The sequence below is a fragment of the Monodelphis domestica genome, chromosome 2 (genome assembly GCF_027887165.1).
Source record: "Monodelphis domestica isolate mMonDom1 chromosome 2, mMonDom1.pri, whole genome shotgun sequence".
Classification (NCBI taxonomy): domain Eukaryota; kingdom Metazoa; phylum Chordata; class Mammalia; order Didelphimorphia; family Didelphidae; genus Monodelphis; species Monodelphis domestica.
This window is the reverse complement of record NC_077228.1, coordinates 425,731,785-425,755,537: the sequence shown is the minus strand read 5'-3', so window position 1 is coordinate 425,755,537 and position 23,753 is coordinate 425,731,785. Positions and strand designations below refer to the sequence as shown.

The 23,753-nt window shown below is 33.1% G+C and overlaps 1 protein-coding gene across 5 annotated transcripts in view; it reads right to left on the bottom strand.

The window, feature by feature from the left end:
• ADGB (androglobin) overlaps window positions 1–23,753 on the bottom strand; it is a 297,945-nt gene that overhangs the window by 39,136 nt on the left and 235,056 nt on the right. For 3 of the 5 annotated variants that reach the window (XM_007484699.3, XM_016428944.2, XM_016428942.2), the window contains 5 exons: window positions 23,573–23,684; window positions 5,192–5,239; window positions 3,326–3,495; window positions 1,255–1,416; window positions 22–112 (listed from right to left, as the gene is read on the bottom strand). In XM_007484699.3, the coding sequence (XP_007484761.1) occupies window positions 22–112; window positions 1,255–1,416; window positions 3,326–3,495; window positions 5,192–5,239; window positions 23,573–23,684 (583 nt within the window). The remainder of the gene's footprint in view (window positions 1–21; window positions 113–1,254; window positions 1,417–3,325; window positions 3,496–5,191; window positions 5,240–23,572; window positions 23,685–23,753) is intronic. The other 2 variants (XM_016428941.2, XM_007484700.3) reach the window with 2 other exon arrangements.

Below are 23,753 nucleotides of genomic sequence, written 5' to 3'. Positions count from 1 at the left end.
ATGGTAAACCTCAATTAGTACCTTCTGGGATATTAGCTGCATCTTCATACACTTCTTCAGTCTCAGATTTCTTTGCGAATTTGTTAACAAACTGTATGCGAGCTTGAATAGCCTAGAGAACAAATATTAGAAGATAAGATCTTTGAGCACTTATCACTTTTCATACATGGAACTTTTTTGTCATACAATGAATAAACAACTAATAAATGTATACTTTAAAATAATATCTTTCTAAACAGGATATTAATTAATATAACAGGGTTATTATAATTATAATATACCAATTTGTAAGCTTCATAAGGGCAATATTTATATATAAATTATCTTTATATCTCTCCCAGTACCTATTAAAGTGCTTCTTAAATTGTCAGTGAATGAATTATCTATTGAAATTAATGTAATGTAATGTAATGCACACATATAAATGAGTTTTATATTTAAATGACCTAACTATTGGGATTAATTATATTAGCCATTAAATACCTCTTAAAGTCCTACAGAATTATAACATACTCCCACAGTTTGTTGTCAGTTCAATTTATCAGTCATCTACAAAGTTTACTCTATGAACAGAATTACACTAGTCTCTGAAATGGATAAGAAGTTTAAATAATAAACAGTCCATATACTCTTGGAGCTTCTTATAATAGTAATAGGAACAAAACATCTACAAAAATAATTGTAAAAGAAAATATGATATGAGTACATAAGAGAGGTACAAAGAATTCTGAGTTCTGAAGGAGAAGAGGATTATAACAGAGATGGTGGATGTGCATCTGTTCATAAGGTTCTGTGCCTATAAGTGAAGTCTACTCATTTTCATGTTTCCTTTTGGGGCAGTATCTTATGTAAGGTTAACTACAACAAGGCTGTCATTTGACTGGAAAAGGGTTAAGTGAAAGAAAAAGAGATTCCTACATAATTATTGAGAAATAATTTATTCAATATTATTAACCCTCTTTAACCCTTCAAGAGTCCTTGATTACAAATACATTTTCTTGATAGAGACCAGCTCTTGCAGTAATTTCTTGGAAGAACATACAGTTTTTACAAAATATAGCAAGGAGCTCTTAGAAAGGAGGGGTTTGGGTGTCTCCTGTGATGCCTAGGCTATGTGTCTACCAATTTCTAAGTTACAGCTGTGATTTTCCTGGGGCCTACTCTCACTACTGGAGGCTACATTTTCTGTATTTTGTTGTTTCCAGACTACTTCAGAATGAAAACGACTAAAATAATCTTTCAAATTGTGAATACCTTGATAGATCTCCCTGGCTCCGCAGACTCCCATGCTTGTTTCATTGCTCGGATTTCATCAGCTCTTTCTGTATCTTTCTTTATTTCCATAGCATCAGATTCAGTCTGTTCAGTGACCAGGCGCAATACCCAGTAAGGCTTATTTGGATCTTGTTGCTGAGCCTAAAATTGAGAATGGATGGCAAAAAAAAAAGATGGCCATGTTTACAAGTTTTGATGAATTATTGGTATTTTCTAATCTCTTTATGGTTTTTTCATTTAGTTTATTCTTTTCCTCTCAATCGGCAATCTCAGGTTGGTTTGTTGTTTTTTTCCTTTGCTCTCCATTTACTTATAGATCTGTTCATAATCTATATGGACTAATTTGAAGTAATGATAGACAGATACAGATAAATACTTAATGTAACTTTATGTTACCATATTTGCTTTCTTTTCCAGTATTGCTGTACCTTAAAACCAGGTTGAAATAAGTGAGGAAAGCATGGGAACAGGAACAGTATGAATGCTCTTCTTCTTAAACCTACATTACAAATATGAAGAGATGACAAAGATCCACAAAAAATCTACTTGCTTTCATCATTTGAGAGAAACCATTAATTTCCTTTTTTCTGCCCAGAGAATCATCTCTTGTAACCAAAAAATATTAAAAAAAAAAAGAAATGAGAGTATTGTGGGAAGGTGGCAAAATAAGACAGAGGATTGCCTCACTCTCTAGATTCCATCATAAAAAAGTAAAAATTGTGCCTATGAGTGAACCTTAAAGTGCAAAAAATAGTTGAGAGTTGGTGCAGAAACAACTGTATAATGAAAAACAACTTGGGAAGAAGCCACAAATGTTTAGGTAGAAGTCTGACAACTGAATCTACAGATGGCAGGGCTAAAAGGCAGCTGTGTAGGCCACAGTCTCCACTGTGGAACCTTCAACCAACTGACTGTTTGCTGGTTAAGCGGCTGCCTGGGAGAGGCCCAATGTGCACAGACTAGAAGCTGTATAAAGCTGTGGCTGAGAAAAGGAGGAGCAAAAATCAACTAGGAAAAGATCTAGAATCTCACTGAAGAAAAAACAAACAAACTCCTTAACATGAGTTTTGGACAATGATGACAAGTGACAATAAGAAATTTAAAAAATATGTGAAAAAGAAATGTAATGACTTAGAAAACAATTAGAGGAGAGACAACATAAGAATATAAGAATATTGGGATGTCCTGAAACTTATATTTAAAAAAAAAGAGTTAAGACACTATTATACTTCCAGAGATTATCAAAGAAAATTGCCCTAAATTTTGGAACTAGAAAATAAAGCAGTACTCTGATAATTTTTTTGCATTTTTGCATTATTGCATTCAGAGACCTCACTGTCTCCTAAGTATCTTCAAAATTCAAATGAATTGATTGAACAAAATACTTCCCTCTGCAGTCAGCCATTATTCTAGGCAAACTGGTACTGCTCCTACCAGGAAAAAGAGGCAGTTAGTTGATCTAAAGCAATTGCTTTTGTCAATAATCCTAAGAAAAACACCAGATTTTTAGTCTTAGGCTTCCTGTAAAAAGCACTTCAAAGTAAGTTTTTTGTTTTTGTTTTTGTTTTTTTACCAGGTAAATTTTTTTTCCTTTTTTCAGGTAAAATTTTCAATTTAATTATATGTAATTTTTAAAAAAGGATGTTCCATGAAGGAATAATTTTATGTTGAAGACCTAAATCAATATTTTTATTCTGATTACATAAAATAGGACTAGTCTTAAGCAAAACTGTGATCTAAAAGGGTTTTTTTGGCACTGACCCTTCCTTCTATCACACTAGGCCTATCTTCACTATCTCAGAGCTCTTATGTTACCTCTCAGTGGCTCATGGCATGCAGAAACAATTTGCTAAAAGATGAGCAGTCTGTGACCAATTTACTTTCTATATTTTGAAATTGGAATTATGAGAACTATAGGGCATGTGCATATGTGGAATTATGAGAACTATTGGGGATGTGCATATGTGATAGCAGAATTTCTATCTAAGGGATATGAAGCATTGTCAAAATCCACATTTCATAAAATTATTCAAATAAATATAATTCTTACCTGAGGTTCAGCCTTAGGTAATACCTTTTCTTTGGCTGCCTTCTCTTTTTCTGCCTTTTCAGCAGCTTTATCTTTACCTTTTCGAGTTGTTTTAGTAGTAGTTGTAGTTTTTTGCCCATCAGTAGTGCCATGGGCTTCTGAAATTCCAATTGAGATTAATTCTTCATGTGCTATAATGGCATATTTTGAAATTGAAAATTTGAGGAGAAATGGAATCAATGCAGCTTGGCTAAGGAGGAAAACTATCAATTAAAGCAGTTTTTTCATAAATTATCTCTAATATATAAAATATATAAGGTATTAACACCACTATATAGATATATACACACAAGTATATGTGTATATATATATGATATGAATATATATATGAAAGAGTCTACCTGCTATATTTCCCAATGCTACTGCATATTAAAAATCACAAATATGGAGAACATAGAGAAGTAAGAGAAAACATACATACATGACTCATATGAATTAATCAGTCACAAAAATAATAAACACAATTACTACAATAATATACATGGAAAGAACACAATGACAAACGGCAAAACTGAACATTGTGACATTATAATAACCAATTTTGGCCATGAAGATGAATTTGAGAGAGAATATACCTTTTTCTTTCCAATGAAGATGTGAAAACTGCATATATAGAACACTTCCTATAATATTGTCAGACTTGGAATATATCTAGTAATTTTATAAAACTATTTTTCCCTTCTAAAATTTTTTTGGTTAAAATATATCTCTATAAAGGGAAGGGAAGAGGGATATATTTATGAATTATGGTGATTAAAAATCAAACAAATATAAATACATTTTTAAAAGAAGATCCATTCCCCAATATACAAATGATTAAAGTATATGAACAAACCAATCTCAAAATAAGACATAAAAATAATTTAAAACTAAATGAAAGACTGTTCTACTAAACACTACCAAGAGAAACTAAAATCATAATAAATCTCTTTTCATTTAATTTCAAACAAATTGGAAAAAATAATAATTATTCAACATTAGAGGGACCATAGAAAGACATGAATGTAATATATCATTAGTGAAGCTAACTGGTTCAACCATTCTAAAAATTATTTGTAATTTTGTGAAAAAATGATCAAATATTAATATCGTTTGATCTAGAAATCGCCTGACTGGGTATTGTTAAAGAGAAAGGTCTAAAACACACACACCACACACACATATATAATAGTAGTTTTTGTGTGTGTTTATGCATGCACATGGCAAATATGGGGGGAGCAAAGAACTGTAAATAAAGCAGGAGTTTATCAACTGAAGGATGGCTAAAGCACATTTTGGTATAAATGAATGCAATGGAATATTATTATGCCACAAGAAACAAAGGATTTGAGGAAGACTTATATAAACTAACTCTAAATGAAATAAGCAGAAACAACAAAACAATATATACAATAATATAACAATGTAAAGGAAAGAACAAGAAGACAAAAGAGAATGACGCATAATAATGACCACTTTAGGCCTTTCAGATGATGAAGAAGTTAAATTAGCATGTGCTTTAGAAACTCAAGAACACAGGAACATTAATATGCTGCTAGAGCTGTGAATTGTTTTATTAATTTTGAGAAAATAATTTGGAACTGAGCTTTGGTATTGTCCTCTGACCAGCATAAATTGCAGGCTTCTCTAAACTCCACCATTCTTCTGTTGATCTAGATTCATGGTGAATTCATAGAACATTAAATGTTCTTAAGCACTTAAATTTTATTGCTCAGTGATGAACAGGCCTATAGTGATAGGTTTCCTCCATGCTGCAATATCTTTATCTTTAAAAAATGGAAAAGGAAAGAATTAGTGATTCTGAAGATGGGCTCATAACAGACATACCAAATTCAGGAATGTGTCCTCTTTTCTTCTTGATTATTTTAGGCTCTTCTGCAGGGGGATACAAAAAGAAAAAATGCAAAGCCAGAAATATTCCCTAGCCATTTAGAAACCAACGCACAAGGAATAAAGAAAAACCCACAATGTTTCAAACAGAATTGGTTTAGAATAGCCCAAACAACTCTTGATTTAGTAATAACTCAAAAAGGCAAAGAGAAACAAATAGAAAAAGATCCAAGAGATAAATTGTATGACTTCAAAGGGATCCCTGAAAAGTTAAATATCAACTCTGTTAATGTGGGGGATATATGTGGAGAGGTAACTCATACCTCAGATGATGTAGTATCACAGACACATTCCTGAAATGACAGTGCGCTACTCTTGCTCTCTGCAAGATATGATGTCTCTGCTAGACATAACTATATCCTAGACATATATAATGTGGACAAGTAATGATGTTGAGCATAGACTGCTGGTCCTGTGGTGACTCTGGTGCAGATAGTCTCTGGTGATGAGTTACCTTACTAAAGGTGCAGGGCATTGCTACTACATATGTCATTCTCCTCATCCTATTAGTCTGGGCTGGGCTTTTTTTATTTTTTAACATATTTTATTTTTTTATTACAAGTAGAAAAAATTTTAGACAATTGTTTTCTGACATTCTCCAATCCAGATTCTCTCCCTCCCTCAATATTATCTCTTCCGGAAACAGCAAAAAAAGATGATATAGGTTATATTTGTATTTTCATACAATATACATTTCCATATTTTTTCTTTAAATTTATTTATTTATTTTAGTATACTTTTCCATGGTTACATAATTCTTATTCTTTCCTTCCCCTCCTTCCTCCCCCTACCATAGCCAATGAGCAATTCCACTTTACATGTATCATTGTTCAAAACCTATTTGCAGCAATCTTTTTACATCAAAAACCTGATCATATCCCTATGGAACTATGTGATCAGTCATATGCTTTTCTTCTGAATTTCTGTTTCCACAGTTCTTTCTCTGGATGTGGATAGCGTTCTTTCTCTTAAGTTCCTCTGGATTGTCCTGGATCATTGCATTGCTGCTAATAGAAATATCTATTACATTAAATTGTACCACAGTGTATCATTCTCTCTGTACAATGTTCTCCTGGTTCTGCTCCTCTCACTCTGCATCAATTCCTGGAGGTTGTGCCAGTTCACATGGAATTCCTCCAGTTCATTATTCCTTTGAGCATAATAGTATTCCATCACCAACATATACCACAATTTCTTCAGGCATTCCCCAACTGAAGGGGAATTTTCCAATTTTTTGCCCCCACAAAGAATATGGCTATAAATATTTTGTACATATATTTCTCCTTATTATCTCTTTGGGGTATGTGCTATGTTTGGATCAAAGGGCTGGAAGTCTTTTAGAGCCCCTTGTGCATAGTTCCAAATTGCCTTCCAGAATGATTGGTTCAATTCATAACTCCACCAGCAATGCATTAGTGTCCCAATCTGCCACATCCCCTCCAACATTTATTACTTTCCTTTGCTGTCATATTAATCAATCTGCTGGGTGTGAGGTGATACCTCAGAGTTGTTTTGATTTGCATTTCTCTAATTATGAGAGATTTCAAATACTTTTTCATGTGTTTATTGATAGTTTTGATTTCTTTATCTGAAAACTGCCTATTTGTGTCCCTTGCCTATTTATCAATTGGGGAATGGTTTGATGTTTTGTACAATTGGTTTAGCTTCTTATAAATTTGAGAAATTAGATGTTTGTCAGAGGTTTTTGTTATAAAGATTTTCCCCAATCTGTTGCTTCCCTTCTAATTTTGGTTGCATTGGTTTTGTTTGTACAAAGCCTTTTTAATGTAATCAAAATTATTGATTTTACTTTTTTTAATATTCTCCATCTATTGCTTGATCTTAACTTTCTTCTTTCCTTTTCCATAGATCTGATAGGTATACAATTCTATGTTCACCTAATTTACTTATAGTTTACTTCTTTATATTTGTCATTTACCCATTCTGAATTTACTTGGTAAAAGGTGTGAGATATTGATCTAAACCTAATCTCTCTCATACTGTTTTCCATTTTTCCCAACAGTTTTTGTCAAACAGTGGGATCTTGTTCCAAAAGCTGGGATATTTGGATTTATCATATACTATCTTGCCAAGGACATTTACCCCAAGTCTGTTCCATTGAAGCCAGTACCGTATTGTTTTGATAACCACTACTTTCTAGTACAGTTTAAGATCTGGTACTGCTAGGCTGCCTTCATTCACATTTTTTTTCATTAGTTACCTTGATATTCTTGATCTTTTGTTCTTCCAAATGGACTGTTACATTTTTTTCTAATTCAATAAAAAAAAGGTTTCTTCTTAGTTTGTTGGGTATGGCACCGAATAAGTAAATTAATTTGGGCATTGTCATTTTTATTATATTAGCTCGTCCTACCCATGAGCAATTAATGTTCCAATTATTTAGATCTAATTTTAATTGTGTGGAAAGTGTTTTGTAGTTGTGTTCATATAATTCCTGTGTTTGTCTTGGTGAACAGATTCCTAAATACTTATATTATTTAGGGTGATTTTAAATGGAATTTCTCTTTCTAACTCTTGCTGTTGAGTTGTGTTGGAAATATATAGAAATGCTGATGATTTGTGTGGGTTTATTTTGTATCCTGCAACTTTGCTAAAGTTGTTATTTCCACTAGGATTCTACAATTAGACCATCATATCATCTGCAAAGAGTGATAGTTTAGTCTCCTATATTTCCATATGTCTCATGCCATGACAGATATCACACATACAATAAAAATAGTAATTGTTAAGAAAGTGAAGGAAGGTGTTTTTTGATCTAGAATCAGATTCTAGCCATTACTTCTTTGGCTATGAATTGCAGTTTTTATCGAGTCCCTTGGGGTTTTCTTGGAATTTTCTTTTAGTGATAGTAGTTTAGGCCTTAGCAGTTGGTTATCATACAATATTTCTGTTCCTGTATACATTGTTCTCCTGGTTTTGCTCACTTCACTTTGCATTTGTTCATATCTTTCCAGGTTTTTCTGAATTCTTCCTGTTCATCATTTCTTATGGTATGGCACCCATATACCATAATTTGTTCATTCATTCCCTTGATAGATATCCCTTCAGTTTGCAATTCTTTGCCACTACAAAAAGAACTAATATAAATATTTTTGTACAAGTAGATCCTTTTCCCCTATCTCTGATCTCTTTGGTATACAGACCCGGTAGTGGTATTGCTGAGTCAAAGGGTATATTCACTTGTATGGACTTTTGGGCATTGCTCCATCTTGCTCTCCAGAATGATTGTGTCCATTCCACCAAAATTGTTTTAGTGTCCCAATTTTCCAACATCTCCTTCAACATTTATCATTTTACTTTCTGGTCATATTAGTCAATCTAATAAAATGAAGGTAGTATCAGAGTTGTTTTAATTTGCATTTCTTTAATCAATAGTTATTTAAAGCATTTTTTCATATGACTACAGTTTTAATTTCTTCATCTGAGAAATGACTATTCAGTATACTTTTGACTATTTATCAATTGGGGGATGATTTATATTCTTATAAGTGTGATAGCTCTCTAACATATTTGGAAATGTGGACTTTGTCAGAACCATTTGCTTTAAAAAATTTGTTCCCAATTTGTTTTTTTGCTTCTAATCTTAGTGGCATTAATTTTATTTATGCAAAATCTTTAATGCAATCAACATTATACATTTCATCTGTTGTGATATTCTCTATGTTTTGCTTGGTGATGAATTCTTCTCTTATCTATAAGTCTGACAGACAAATTTTTCCATGTTCCCCTAATCTGTTTTCCCTTTATTTCTAGATCAAGTATCCATTTTCACTTTATCTTGGTGTGTGGTAGAAGATATTCACCTATACCTAGTTTCTACAATATTATTTTTCACTTTTCTCAGCAGTTTTTGTCAAATTATTAGTTCTCCCAATAGCTTGGGCATTTTGGGTTTATCAAATATTAGGTTATTATTGTCATTAATTATTGTGTGTTGATTATCTAATCTAGTATATTGATCCACTACTCTATTTCTTAGCCAATATGAGATTATTTTGATGATTACTACTTTAGAGTATAATGTGTGATCTAGTACAGGTAGGTCTCCTTTCTTCTTATTTTTCTTCACTAATTCTCTTGATATTCTTGACATTTTGTTCTTCCAACTGAATTTTATATTTTTTTCAAGCCTTAGGAAATAATTTTTGGGTAGTTGGAGATAGCACTGAACTGGTTAAAGTATTTAAGAATGACTGACATTATTATATTGGCTTGACATATCCATGAGCAATTAGTGTTTTCCCATTTGTTTAGGTCTGACTTTATGTGAAAAGTGTTTTGTGAATGTATTCATATAGTTGCTGGGTTTGTTTTTGTAGGTATATATTCAGGTATCTTTTATTGTCTAGTTTCTTTAAATGGAATTTCCTTTTTTTTGTCTCTTGCTGTTGGACTTTGTGGTCAAGAGAAACTTTGATATTTTATACGGATTTATTTTATATCCTGTGACTTTGCTAAAATAATTTTGATTAGTTTTTTGGCTGATTCTCTGGGGATCTGTCTGTACACCATCATATCTTCAAAGAGTGATAACTTTGTTTCTTCATTGCCTATTCTAATTTCTCGATTTTTTTTCTGCTCTTATTGTTACAACTAGCATTTCTAGTACAATATTAAATAGGAACATTGATAGGGCATGCTTGCTTCACTCCTGATGTTATTGGGAAGAATTCTAGTTCATCCCCATTACATAAAATACTTGCTAATACTTTTAGATAGATGAAATTTATCACATTAAGGAAAAATCCATTTATTCCAAAGTTTTCTAATGTTTCTAAAAGGAATGAGTTGTATTTTGTAAAATATTTCTTCTGTATCTATTGAGATAATCACATGGTTTCTGTAATTTTTTATTGATAGAGTCAAATATGGTGATAGTTTTCCAAATGTTGAGCCTAATATAAAACTCACCTGGTCAAGATACATGATCCTGGTGATATAATGCTCTAATCTTGCTAGTATTTATTTTAAAATTTTGCATTGATATTTATTAGAGAGATTAGTCTATATTTTTCTTTTTCTGTTTTGTCTCTTTCTAGTTTAAGTATCAGTACCATATTTGTGTTATAAAATAAATTTGGAAGCATTCCTTCTTCCCCTATTTTTCCAAATAGTTTACATAGCATTAGAGTTAATTATTCCATCAAGGTATGGCAGAGTTCACTTGTGAATCCATCTGGCCCTGGGGTCTTTTTCTTAGAGAATTCTTTGATGATTTGTTCAATTTGTTTTACTGAGTTGAGGTTGTTTAAATATCCAGTTTCCTCTTTTCTTAATTTTGGCAGTTTATATTTTTAATAAATATCCATCCATTTCCATTATCAGATTTATTGACATAGAGTTAGGCACAATAACTTCCAATAATTGTTCTAATTTCTACACTGGTTCTGATTTTGGCTTTTACATTTTTGATACTGGTGTCATTTTTTAAAAATCATTAACCAATGTTTTACCTCTTTTATTTTTTTTAATAAAAAGTAGCTCCTTGTTTTATTAGTTGAATGATTTTCTTACTTTCAATTTTATTAATGCCTCATAATTTTCAGGATATCCAATTTGGTATTTAATTGGGGATTTTCATGTTTTTTTTTAGTTTTTCTTATTGTTGTTCCATGCCCAATTCATTGATTGTTTCTTTCTGTATTTTAATGGTGAAAGAATTTAGAGATATAAATTTCCCCCTAAATAGAGTTTCATCTGCATCCCATACAATTTTGCATGTCATTCTCTTTAATTAATGGTTGATTGTTTCTATGATTTATTCTTTGACCCATTCATTCTTTAGGATATTAGTTTCCACAATTAATTTTTAATCTTTCTTCTGACATTTTTGAATATAATTTTAATTGCATTATGATCTGAAAAGGAAGCATTTAATATTTTTTTCTGTATTTTGTTGTGAAGTTTTTATGTTCTACTATAGGGTTAATATTTGTGAAGGAGTCATGTACTGCTGAGAAAAATATATATATTCCTTTATAGTGCCATTCAGTTTTCTCCAAAGGTCTATCATATCTAAATTTTCAAAAGTTCTACTTACCTCTATAATTTTTTTTTATTTATTCTTTGTTTGAACTTATCAACTTCTGAGAAGGAAATGCTGAATCCCCTCACCCCTCAAATGTTTTACTCCCTATTTACTCCTATAACACATAATTTCTACTTTAGAAATTTGGATCTTATGCCATTTGCTGCATAAATGTTTAATTTTGATATTGTTGCCTTGTCTTTGGTGCCTTTTATCAAAATGTAATTTCCTTCCTTATCTCTTTTGATTAGATAAATTTTTGCTTTTGCTTTTTCCAATATCATATTTGATCTTTAGCTTTTTTTCCCCTTTAGCTAAAATATAATAGATTCAGTTTCAGTTCCTTATTTTTACTCTGTGTGTGTTTCCCTGCTTTAAATGTGTTTATTGTAGACAGCATATTAGGGGAATTTTGGGTTTTGATCTACTCTGCTATATATTTTCTGTTTTATAGAGGAGTTCATCTCATTCACATTAAGAGTTAAGATTTTCAGCCTTTCCCTGTTCACAAATGTTTTGCTTCTACCACCTCTCCCAGTTCGTCCTACCTTTTGTCCATTATCCTCACCCTTCTCTTATTTCTCCTTTACTACTATGTCCTTATAGGGTAAGACATTTTTCTATAACAGACTGAGAATGGATTTAATTCCCATTTTCAGCTAATTCCAATAAATGTAAGGTTGAAATACTCATACTCCCCTCATATTCTAGACCACTATATTGACTTTTGTATTCTTCATGTGAAATGATTTAACCCCCCTCCTTTATCTCTCCTTTTCTCTTCTCCCCATGGGTTCCCTTTACCCTCACTTAATTTTTTTATATTAATCCATCCCATTCTGGTTTCTCCTTTCCTTCTTTCTATGTATACTTCTCACTCCCCTAATAAGAGAGTGCTTAAATATCTTACATATTTTAGGTATCTTAAGTATGGTAAGTACCTTAAAATATCAAGTATTAGAGGTATCTTCAGTATTGTAATTATCACATTCTCGGGTATAAATGTTCTCAAGTCAACTTTACTGAAACACTTAAGTTTTCACTTTTTTTGTTTACAACTTTATGCTTTTTTTGAGTGTCAATTCTGTATGTCAGTTTTTCATTTCAGATCTAATTTTTTTTAGTCAGGAATGCCTAGAAATCTTCTATTTAATTAAATACCACTTTTACCTCCTAGAGGATTATACTCAGTTTCAGTAGGTACATGATTCTTAGTTATAGGCATAGATCCTTTGCTTCTCAGAATATCATATTTCACTACTTTTTCCCTTTAATGTAGAAGCTGTCAGGTCTTTTGTAATACTGATTGTGGTGCTACAATACTTGAATTGTTTCCTTCTGACTGCTTACAATACTTTTTCTTTGGCCTGGGAGTTTTAAAATTTATCGATAGTAGTCCTGGGATGTTTTTCCTTTATTGTCAATTTCTGGAGGTGATTAGTGAATTCTTTTGATTTCTATTTTCCCCTCTGTCCAAGAATATCAGGGCATTTTCCCCTAATGGTGTCTTATAATATGGTGTCTGGGCTCTTTTTTTTTATCATAGTTTTAAGGTATTACAAAGATTCTTAGATGTCTTTCTTGTATCTGTTTTCTAGATCAGTTTTTTTCTTCCAGTCAGATTTCATTCTATCTTTTTAGTCTATTGAATTTCTTATTGTTTCCTAATGTCTTATGAAGTCATTAGTTTCAATTTGTTCAATTCAAATTTTTATGGAGCTATTGTCTCCTCTGAGTATTTCTGTTTCCTTTTCTATTTGCCCTGTTCTAGTCTTTAGGGAGTTGTTGTCTTCAGTGTTTTTGCTTACAATCCCATTTGGCCCATTATTTTCTTTAGGTGCTGATTTCTTCAGTGCATTTCCCCCCTCTATTTCAATTTGGCCCACTCTAGTCTTTAGGGAGTTTTTTGGTTTTTTTTTTTTTTTTGGTCTCCATTTCCATTTGATTTAACATGGTTTTTAGAGAATTATATTTTTTTTTCAGTACATTTTTCCAACTTGTGGAATCTTTCTATCACTTCTTTTATTTAATTTTAAACTTCTTTTAAGCTCTTCTAAGAGTTATTGGGCCTTGACTTTCTTTCTCATTTTCCTTTGGGTCTATATGTTTCCTTTTTGTGATTGTTGTCCTCCTCTGAGTTTAAATTTTGATCTTCTTTGCCTGACTTTTTTTGTTAAGCTGGGTATGTTGCCTATCACTAAAGATGTTTTAGCTTGTTTTCATTATTATGAACTTTGATCAACTATGCTTTATAGCAGGCAGAAGGTTACAAAGTTTTCATGTCCTCTAAGAGATGACTTCAAAAGAGAGCATCAAAGAACAATGCTTAGCAGGAACTATGTGTCCAAATAGCAACTGTGGAAATAGGTAACTGAGATGAATGGAACCAGAAGATTGACATATGCAATGTCAGTGCCATGAACCATCTGAGCAATGTGTCCAAGATACTCCAAGGTCAAAACATTTTATTAAGCTAGAAAACATAATAACAAAATTCATCTGGAAGAACAAGAGGTCAAGAATATAAAAAAACATTAAAATATGAAGGAAGACAATGTAATAGTACCAGCTCTCAATGTATTAAAAAGTGGTGATAATTAAACATTATAGTACAGGCAAAGAAATAGAATCAATGGAATAGATTAGGTATACAACAAACAGTCAAATAATAAAGTTATATAAAATGTGACTTTATCCAAAATATAATTCCATATTAGCCATTTTGCAGAAAATAACACAGATCCCCCAAAAAGTGAAAAAGAAAGTTTTTTTTAATATGCTATGATTCATATTCAGACTCCATTAGTTCTTTCTCTGGAAGCTGTTGACATTTTTCACCGTAAATCTTTGGTATTGCTGAGAATAACTAAGTCATTCACAGCTGATCAGCTGAAAATATTGCTGTTATTGTGTGCAATGATCTCCTGCTTCTGCTCACTTCACTTTGCATTAGTTCACATAAGTCTTCGCAGGTAATTATGAAAACATCCTATTCATCATTTCTTATAGCACAATATTTCATCACAATCACATATACCACAACTTGTTTAATCATTCTCTATTTCTAACTCTTTGCTACCACAAAAAGAGCTACTATAAATACTTTTTAAACATATAGAACTTTCCCATTTTTCTTTGATTTATTCAGGGGATATAGACATAGTAGTGGTATTGGTAGGTCAAAGAGTATGCACAGTTTTGTAGACTTTTGGGCATGGTTTCAAATTGCTCTCCACAATGGTTGCATCAGTTCACTGCTCCACCAATAGTGCATTATTGTCCATTTTTTCCCACAACCCCTCAATATTTGTCATTTTCCTTTTCTGTCATATTAGCTAATCTAATAGATGTAATTTGGTACACAACTGTTTTTTAACTTGCATTTCTTTAATTAAAGGTGATTTAAAGAATTTTTTTCATCACTCAACATAGTTTTAATTTCTTCTTCTGAAAACTGCCTATTCATGTCCTTTGACCACTTTTCAATTGGTAAATGACTCATATTTCTTTATATATTTGAGAAGGCATTTATTAGAGAAATTTCTATAGAATTTTCCCCAATTTCCAACTTTCCTTCCCATATTGATTGTATTAGATTTGTTTGTGCAAAGCCTTTATAATTTAATGAATCAAAATTACCCATTTTACATCTCATAATGCTCTATATCTCATTTGGTCATAAATTTTTCTCTTATATATGGATATGACAAGTAAACTATTTTGAGCTCCCTTAATTTGATTATCACTCTTTATTTCTAAGTCATATAAACATTTTGCCCATCTTTGTACGCATTTTGCCCTTCTTTGTACACAATGTAAGATGTTAGTTTATATCTAACTTCTGCAAAAGTTTTTAAGTTTTTCCAGCAATTTTTGTCAAATAGTGAGTTATTTGTCCCAAAAGCTTGGATCATTGCATTTATCAAACACTATATTACTATGGTCATTTACTACTATGCTTATACCACTGATCCACCACTCTATTTCTCAGTCAATGCTGGATTTTTTATTATATAATACATTTTGAGATCTAGGACTGCTAGACCACCTTCCTTTACAATTTTTTTCATTGATTCCCTTGGTATTTTGTTTTCTTTTATTCTTGTTCTTCCATTTGAATTTCATTATAGGACATTTTTTTGGTATTGGTATGGTAGTGAATAAGTAAATCAATATAGATATATTGCCATTTTTACTATTGGCTTGCTATGCTATTGAGCAATTAATATTTATCTAGTTATGTAGATCTGACTTCATTTGTGTGAAAAGTATTTTGTAATTTTGCTTATATAGTTCTGAGTTTATCCTGGCAGATAGACTCCAAGTATTTTATACTGTAAGCAATTATTTTAAAAGGAATTTCTTTTTCTGTCTCTTATTGCTGTACTTCATTGGTAATAATTATAAATGCTGATGATTTATATGGGTTTATTTAATATTCCACAACTTTGCTTAAGTTATTAATTACTTCCACTAGTTTTTAGTTGATTCTCTAGAATTCTCTAAGTTCATCATCATATTATGTGCAGTGATCATTTTGTTTCTTCATTGCCTTTTCTAATTCCTTCAGTTTTTTCTTCTGTTATTGCTATATCTAGTAATATAATGATTAGTAGAGATAATAATGGGCAACCCTGCTTCATCCCTGATTCACCCTTTATTGTAAAGGTGATTTTGCATATATATTCATACTTGAAGTCACAGCATCACTTGGTAGACAGAGAGGCAGTTTTGGATCCAAGAAGGCCTAGCTTAAAAGTCTCACACCTCTAATACTATTTTTGAGGTGGCAAGTTACTTATCTCACAATATCCAAAGCAATTCTCCAAGATAATAAATTAAAGAACATTTGCCTGTCTACATTATTAGAAGGGGTTTCTCCAGTGGGAATTCCCCACACCAATGGAATCATGTGTCTATAAGCCCTCCTATCCCCAGTGATTAATTGATTCTTTCTGCTACTACTCAGTATTGTGGAGCACTAGACAAAAAAGACTGCAGTGAGCTTGGGTCTGTAATTCATCACAGAAGGCCTTTCAAGTCCTTGTTCTTATTCTTTTTCTGGATCCTTAGAAAGCTCTACCCCCTTCCTTCTAGCAATTTCCCAAGAATAATACTGTACAATTTCTTCCTCATTTTCCATCTGAAGTACCCATTTGAGATAAAAGTACTACAACTCTAACTAAATGAGCCGGCCACCCAACTGCATGCCATGACAAGGGAAAGACCTATTTTTCAAATATTCATCTTATGTGCCCTGCAAGGTCCATCTTTTAAAAATGGTTATGATCTTACTGAAGTGCTCCCAAGCTTCAATGCAATCAGCACAATGTTGTCCAGAAAAAGAACTATCTGGAGACCTCATTATCCATAGGGGTTTTCCATAAATGTATTCTTTGATCATGGGGTCAAAAACTATATATTGGGAGTCATAAAGAACTTTAGGATTCAACCCCTTTATTTTATAGATGAGACCAAGTAGAAGGAAGTGATTTGTCAAAAGTTATTTCTGGTAAGATTTTAAATCATTTCTTCTTACTCCAAATTTATTTTTTCTACTGTGTCATACTGCCTACCAAATATATTTTCGTGACAGACCTAAACAAATTTGATGAGCAGGCTTTCTCAATAATTATGGATCTAATAGTAAATTATGTTTTATTTCAGGGTTTAATGCAATCATCACAATATCATACCTGAGGAAACATAAACATTACTTTATTTCCTAGAAATTAAACATTCCTAGCTATCAAAATGATATGTGACTCAGTACTTAATAATTTAATGTAACCCTGTTGTAATTTGTCTAATTAAAATGCTTTAATGAATCATTAATACTGAAAAGATACAGATTTGTGCTGCAAATTTCAAGAAAAATGTTTTAAGATAAATATTTTGGAGGGACAATGTAGCATATTATTAAAAAAGTTTTTTTATTAATTTTTCATTTTCATATTTAAGAGGAAAAGAAGCAATAAAATTTTTCAGTAAGAGACCCCCTGCTCTGCTGCATGTCAGTTGGTGACCCCCTGCTGTGCAGTTTGTCAGTTAGTGATAGAAGACTTTGGTTAGTTAGTTGCAGACCATTAGAAAGGGCTTCTGTTTTCTGGGTCCCTTGGGGAGAGGAGTGTGTGTGGCTTGCTTTCTCTGGGACTGCAAGGAGACTGAGAAACAGATTTAAGACCTTAATAGTCTTATTATTAATAATTTGTGTAGATAAGGTAGATAGATAGTGGTTATATTATCAGATAGAGAGGAGAGTAGGCAAGGGCTTTGGCCTAGCAGAAGATACTGCCCTCTGAGGCAGATAGATGTAGAGTTTTATAGAAAACTTTAGTTAGGATTGGGATCTGGGATATAGTTACAAATTATTATAAGATTAATTTCACTTTCCTCCTTACTATTTCCTATCCATATTTTCCTAATAATAACTTGTGTTTTTTGTTTAACAAACTGTGCACTGGCCTTTGATCAAACTCCTGCCCCCCAAAATTTAACCCCTCACAATATCAAAGAAGTGAGTCTGATTCACTGATTGAACACTGTCAACTGACAGAAGAGTTACTACTATTTGGAAGGAGCAACCTTCCACCAACACCAGCAAAGTTCTATTATGTGAGACACATTAAAAGAGGAAAGAGGGATTAAAAAATTCATTTGTGCTCAGATGATATATGCTCTATTATGTGATGTTTGGAGTGGAGCAAGAAGAGAAGGATAGGGGAGAATCAAGCAGAAGATTTCTATTAAAAGAAAAATTTGTGTTCATCATGGTATTTTAGTTTTGGTCTCAATGATTTCATTGTTATAGGGCAAGGATGGCAAATTCATGGCACTCAGAGCTCTCTCTGTGGGCATGCACACTGCCCCTCATCCCAAACAGTTCATTACTAGAAAGGCAGAGGGGCCTCGGGTGGAGTTGCTCCCCTCCCCATCTCCAATGTGCCTGAAGACCCTTTTCCTCAACCCCCACCCCTCTGCCCAGCAATCCAATAGGAGTGCACATGAGGTAAGATGGGTGCCTCATGGGCAGCAAAGCTTGAGGCTCTCCAGCCACTTCCCTCCCCCTTCTCTACACTTGCTGAGGGCATTTCTCACTTCTCCTACCCTTCCTTCCAGCAGCCCAATAGGAGTGCTTCCTCCCTCCCCTATGTGGGGTAAGGGAGGAGGCAGGTTGTACTAGGTACTTATAGAGGTGAGGGACAGGGCATTTGGTGGTGGGGGCACAGCACTTGGTCTGGGGGCAGGGTGGTGGTGGGGCCCAAGACTCCATCTCTAAAAGGTTTGCCATCACTACTAAAGGGAACAGCCAGGAAGGAAACTTTCCCTACCATTATGTATTGACAACTACTCTGCAAATTAGTCTTAGAATGTTGCTTGAGGGTGCTGAGGCTTTAGATGACTTATTCAAGATATTCAAGATAACATAGTTAGAACCTTTTAGTGTGTCTTGAATTCAAGCCTTCTATACTCTGTGGTCAGCTTTCTACCACTCTGAAATGCTGTCCCTCTGTGTATTTTACTTTATAAAAATTAAAATCACTATAAAAACCTCAAAAATCAATTTTAGAATTAGTATGTCATGAGCTTTTGGGGCTAAGTATATCTATTGATTGTGTAAACAAAGTCCAATTCATAGGATAATCATTATATCTCATGATCTTTTCTAGACAGTAACTTTATTTTTTTTTTTTAAAAATGGTCCATTTGGTAAACTTGCTAGCACTTTCTTATATTTAGGTTCTTTGAAGAAAGCATTAAAAACCCCAAAAATTGGGTGTTAGATTTTTTAAGTAAAAAAATTCAAAATTATGTGTGAGAACCTTTTTCTTCCTTAAGGGCGAAAATAGGTTTACGAAACTAATACCAAAGGAAAACATCTTAATAATTAAATATTTTTTTTCTCATTACTGAAATGTCTTTGCCATGTTTCAATGACAAGGCATATCAAATTGCAACAATGCTAATTATGCATGGAGTTTTAGATGGAATTTAGGAAATAATAACAAAAAGATTCCAAAGTCTTATAACTATTTGAAAAATTCCAAGCAATCCAATTACTAAACAATTTTCACTTGAATGCTGAAATTTACTGAAGGTGGCACTGTAGTTTTACATTAAACCAGATCAACTTTAATTGAAGTTTGTCACATGCCTGTTCTAGGTTTCTCATAGAGATTATTGAAGAATTCCTTTTATGCAAAGAGAAGATTCACTCACAATACATAAAACACTATTTAAATATGAAGTTTCATATATGCAAAACTAGATTTCCTTTTAGTTAAACTTTGAGTTCTCAAAGGAAAAGTAAGGATACCATTGATACTGACTAAAGAGAAAGCATGGTATCGTGTGAAAAGATTATTATAAATTTAGAATATTTTATCATTATTAAGACCTTATTATATTATGAACTAAAAATATGAACTAGGACATGTCACAGGTTCAGTTTTAAAAAGTTGGAAAGGACATCAGAGTTCATTTTGTCCAAGCTGTACTTGACCAATTATCCTTTCAACCTTATTCTCAATCACTACTTGATAGTCAAAAGGCACAAATTGTGGCCTCCAAAACCAGCCTATTCATTAAGGGGTAATTCTACCATATTTCAATTTGAAACGCATCTCTCTGCATTGACCATTCAGTGCTTTTAGTTCTGTCTCTCTGAGGAAAAACACAATACCAATCCTTCAAACACCTAAACACAGCCAGGATATCCCTTCTAAGTATTGCTTAACCTTCCCAGTTCCAATACTTACTATGTTTACCCTAAAATTCTAGCATATTAGTCACTCCCATCTGTATACACTCTAGATTTCTTTGTCTTTTCTAAATGTGGTGTCTGGGCCTGGCATGGTCTAGATTCATTCTGACTGGGGAAGACTATAAAGGAACTATTTCTGTTGTTATTCTAGATTCCTGTTTGGACTCGGGGCAATAGATCAAGGATGAAATAGCTGGTCTTCACATCAAGGTCTAGCTTCAAGTTTTGCTTTTAAAACAAATTGTGTCACCATGGGCAAATTGCTTAACCTATCAAGGCCACAGACAATTCTTCAGTTACAAGGAAGTTGCCAATCAGCACTGGGGAAAGGATGTCTATACTAGGCTAGGAGTTCCCCATATGGAAGTGCAATTGTAGGTTTTGGATACTATACCTCTTTTCTTGTTGCATTGGGGTAATTTTGTTTTATTTCTTTACTATCATGGCATACTTTGACTCACACTGAGATTACAGTCTGAGAAAACTGCCAGCATTTTTAATAGCAAGGTTTTATTAACCAAGTCTCTCGCATTCTTCACTTAACTCAAGTGTAGAACTTTATTACATTTAATCTTATGCAACTGTTCATTTCATCCCTATGATAAAGGATAATAAAGAGTTCCTATCTGGGGCCTCTAAATGATTTCACTTAACTTTTCAAAATGCAAGTTCTCTGTAATCTCCCCAAACTTACAGAGCTCTTCTGGTATACATGGTTCTCCGATATGCCCCTCTTCTTTGTGGGCTTGTAACAGTGTAGCCTGGGAGCTTCTCTGCAGGCCTGAGTGAGGTGGTCAATCTTCTACCTCTTCTCACTGAAATTCTTATTGCCTTCCTCACCACACCCTTCCTTTCTCCCAGAGTGGTTCTTGCCCCTAACTACAAAAGCTAATGCTAAAGGAATAGGGGTCTTCAGGGAGGCCCAGTGCTTTGGTGTGATGGCTTGCTGAGCCTTTTCTGGGCTGCTCATCTACCTGTGGTGCCCACTTTCCCTTCAGCTTTCACCAGGGGCTCCAAGAAACTGTAGAATGAACAGCTGCAACAAGAGCTGAACCAGGATGAAGGTAGTGGACAGGCCTCCAAGCAGTCAGTGGGTAAGGAGGATGGTTATCCTACACATGGGAAGATTTCCCCTGGCAGAATGGATTTGTTCCAAAGGCCATGAAGGTGACTAAAGCATGCTCTGTGGGAGGCTCAGGGTTTGGACAGACATCAAAGGGCATCCATGGCATCTTAGGCCATTTCCAGTCCTCTTGACTTTTGTTTTGTCACTGGATTTCAATGATTCAGGAAGAGACAGTGAGCCTAAAACTTTGTACAATTCTGCCTCACTTAAATCCAATTCATGCTTGAGTGGGGACAACACTTCTGTGATGTCTTTGGTTTTCAAGAATGAAGGATGCACAACAACAATTATAATACATAATAACTAGTATAAATACAATACTTTAATATGTGCAAAGTATCTTCATAACAACCTTGGAAGGCAGATGCTATTATTATCATCCCCATTTTTAGATGAGAAACTTGAGGCAAACAAAAGTTAAATAATTGACTCTGCAGCACAGAATTGGTAAATGTAATGTTGATAACTGGATTTGAATCTCAGCCTTCCTGATGCCAGGCTCCACACTCTATCCCCTATATTGCCTTTCACCACCTTCTGTCACAAGGCTGTAAGCACTGGTCCCCAGCTACACACAATGTCCTTGTAAAGGCTATATGTGCACTGACTCTTGGTCTTTTCTTTAGAAAAGTCTTGGTCTAATGACAAATTCTGTTGAATATTTATTATTCGCTTTTCAAATATCTGGTTTCTGCTATCATAGGAAATTCTCTCCTTTTGAGTCTCAGTTTTCTTCTTTGTCTATACCCAAGTACAGACCATATATCTTTTAAAAGGTGGTAATTCTAGTTCATAAATGTGGTCATTGTATAAAACCAGTGGTATCCACTTCAGTTGCAACAAGGAAGCTAAGTATTTGTGAAGAGGAATGTCCTCTTCAAATGTGTATGAGAAATCAGGAACAGAGTATTTGAAACATTTGCAAGGAAATTACACCTCATCAAGGACATTCCTACTTTAAACAAGAGATGTTAGAGGATACGTGCCTGGACTGTTTGCTACACAAAGATAAAAAACTAACAGTACTATCCTCAAGGAACATACATGTGCCTAAATGAGCAAATATGCTGGTAGGTGGATTGAAAACTAGTGGAATGACTAAACCCAAAGAGTAATTAATCATCAAGATTTCTGTCTTCACCAAGAGGGAGATCCATCATGTATTATGCATCATGCTGTGCTGACCCTATGCTGTTCCACATTTCAGTCTTTTATCATAGAAGACATGCTTATAAAATATACAGTTTATAGAAAGCTGGAAAGGGTCCCAAGTATGTTAGATAAGAGTTAGAACATGTCCCTATTGTTGGAAAGCTCCTCTACTTCCAAATACATGGTTGATTTTTTACTGATGGCTATGGTATCTTTGGCCTGCCCCATCTAGTTTTGTCTGCTTTCCATGGTATTCTCTTACTTCAAAGCTAGTTCAGACTTGGTTTCCACTTCACCCTACTTCCTTATATTTAACCTTCAAGTTTCCTCTCCATTTAATCTCATGCTGAGGATATGAAATATTATTTTCCTTCAGAACCTTCATGCCATCTGTAATATCTAACAATGATGCCCCTTGTCTCCTTCCATATGATGATGGAACTTTGAAAAATATAAAGGTTAAAATATTATCTATCTCTTTTTCCCTTGGCAAAAATTCTTTAATGACTTGAAAATAATTTTTAAATGCTTCTCTAAGATATGTGCCTTATTTTTACAAAGATAGATCACCAATATACTGTCAAATGTAAACTTAATTACTGTTCTGTGGCAACCAAAAAGCACATTTTATTTGGAAAAGTTCTGAGAGACAAATAAAAGGGCTCTGCTTCTGAAAAATATTTCCCTCCAGATGTGAAACTAATCTCTTTTTTGCCTAATGCTCAGATATTATGGGTGTCTGCATTTAATTTTTAAAGAGTAAAACCTATTATTTCTTGCTTTACAATGTGAGCTATATTGTATAAATTTTCATAAATCAAAAAGTCATCTTTCATATACCTTATCTCTATCTGCTGAAATGCTAAAATATTATTACTAGAACATACAAAGACAAAGATGCATTTTACAACCAAATTGTCATAAATTTAAAATATATGAAAATGTGCTTTTCTTAAATAATTTGAAAGTTGTCTAGTAGAACATGATAAATTATTCTAATTTGACAAGGCAAACAAAGCTAATTTTCATCTAAGTTTAAAGTGTTCTACATATTTTTTGTTCAACAAATCAATTAAAAATGTTTAAACCCTTAAGAATCAAAATATAGGAAAAACCAAATAACATATCATTTAGGCAGAAAATAATGTTTGACATGACATTAAAATTATGAGATAATATTGTACAAACATAATGTGTATAAAGATGCTAGAATTTAAGGTAACATACCTTTGAGATCACTTTTCTCCAAATCTCTGAGTGTTTGAACAAATGCCAATTGGCTTTCTGTAAGGGGCCAACTGTTAAATAATACTGTAGCTTGTATGATATACTTATATGTCTGAAATAAAATGCATTGTTTTATTGAATAAGTAAGGTAAATAAATAGCATTTTAAATGTAAAAGTAAA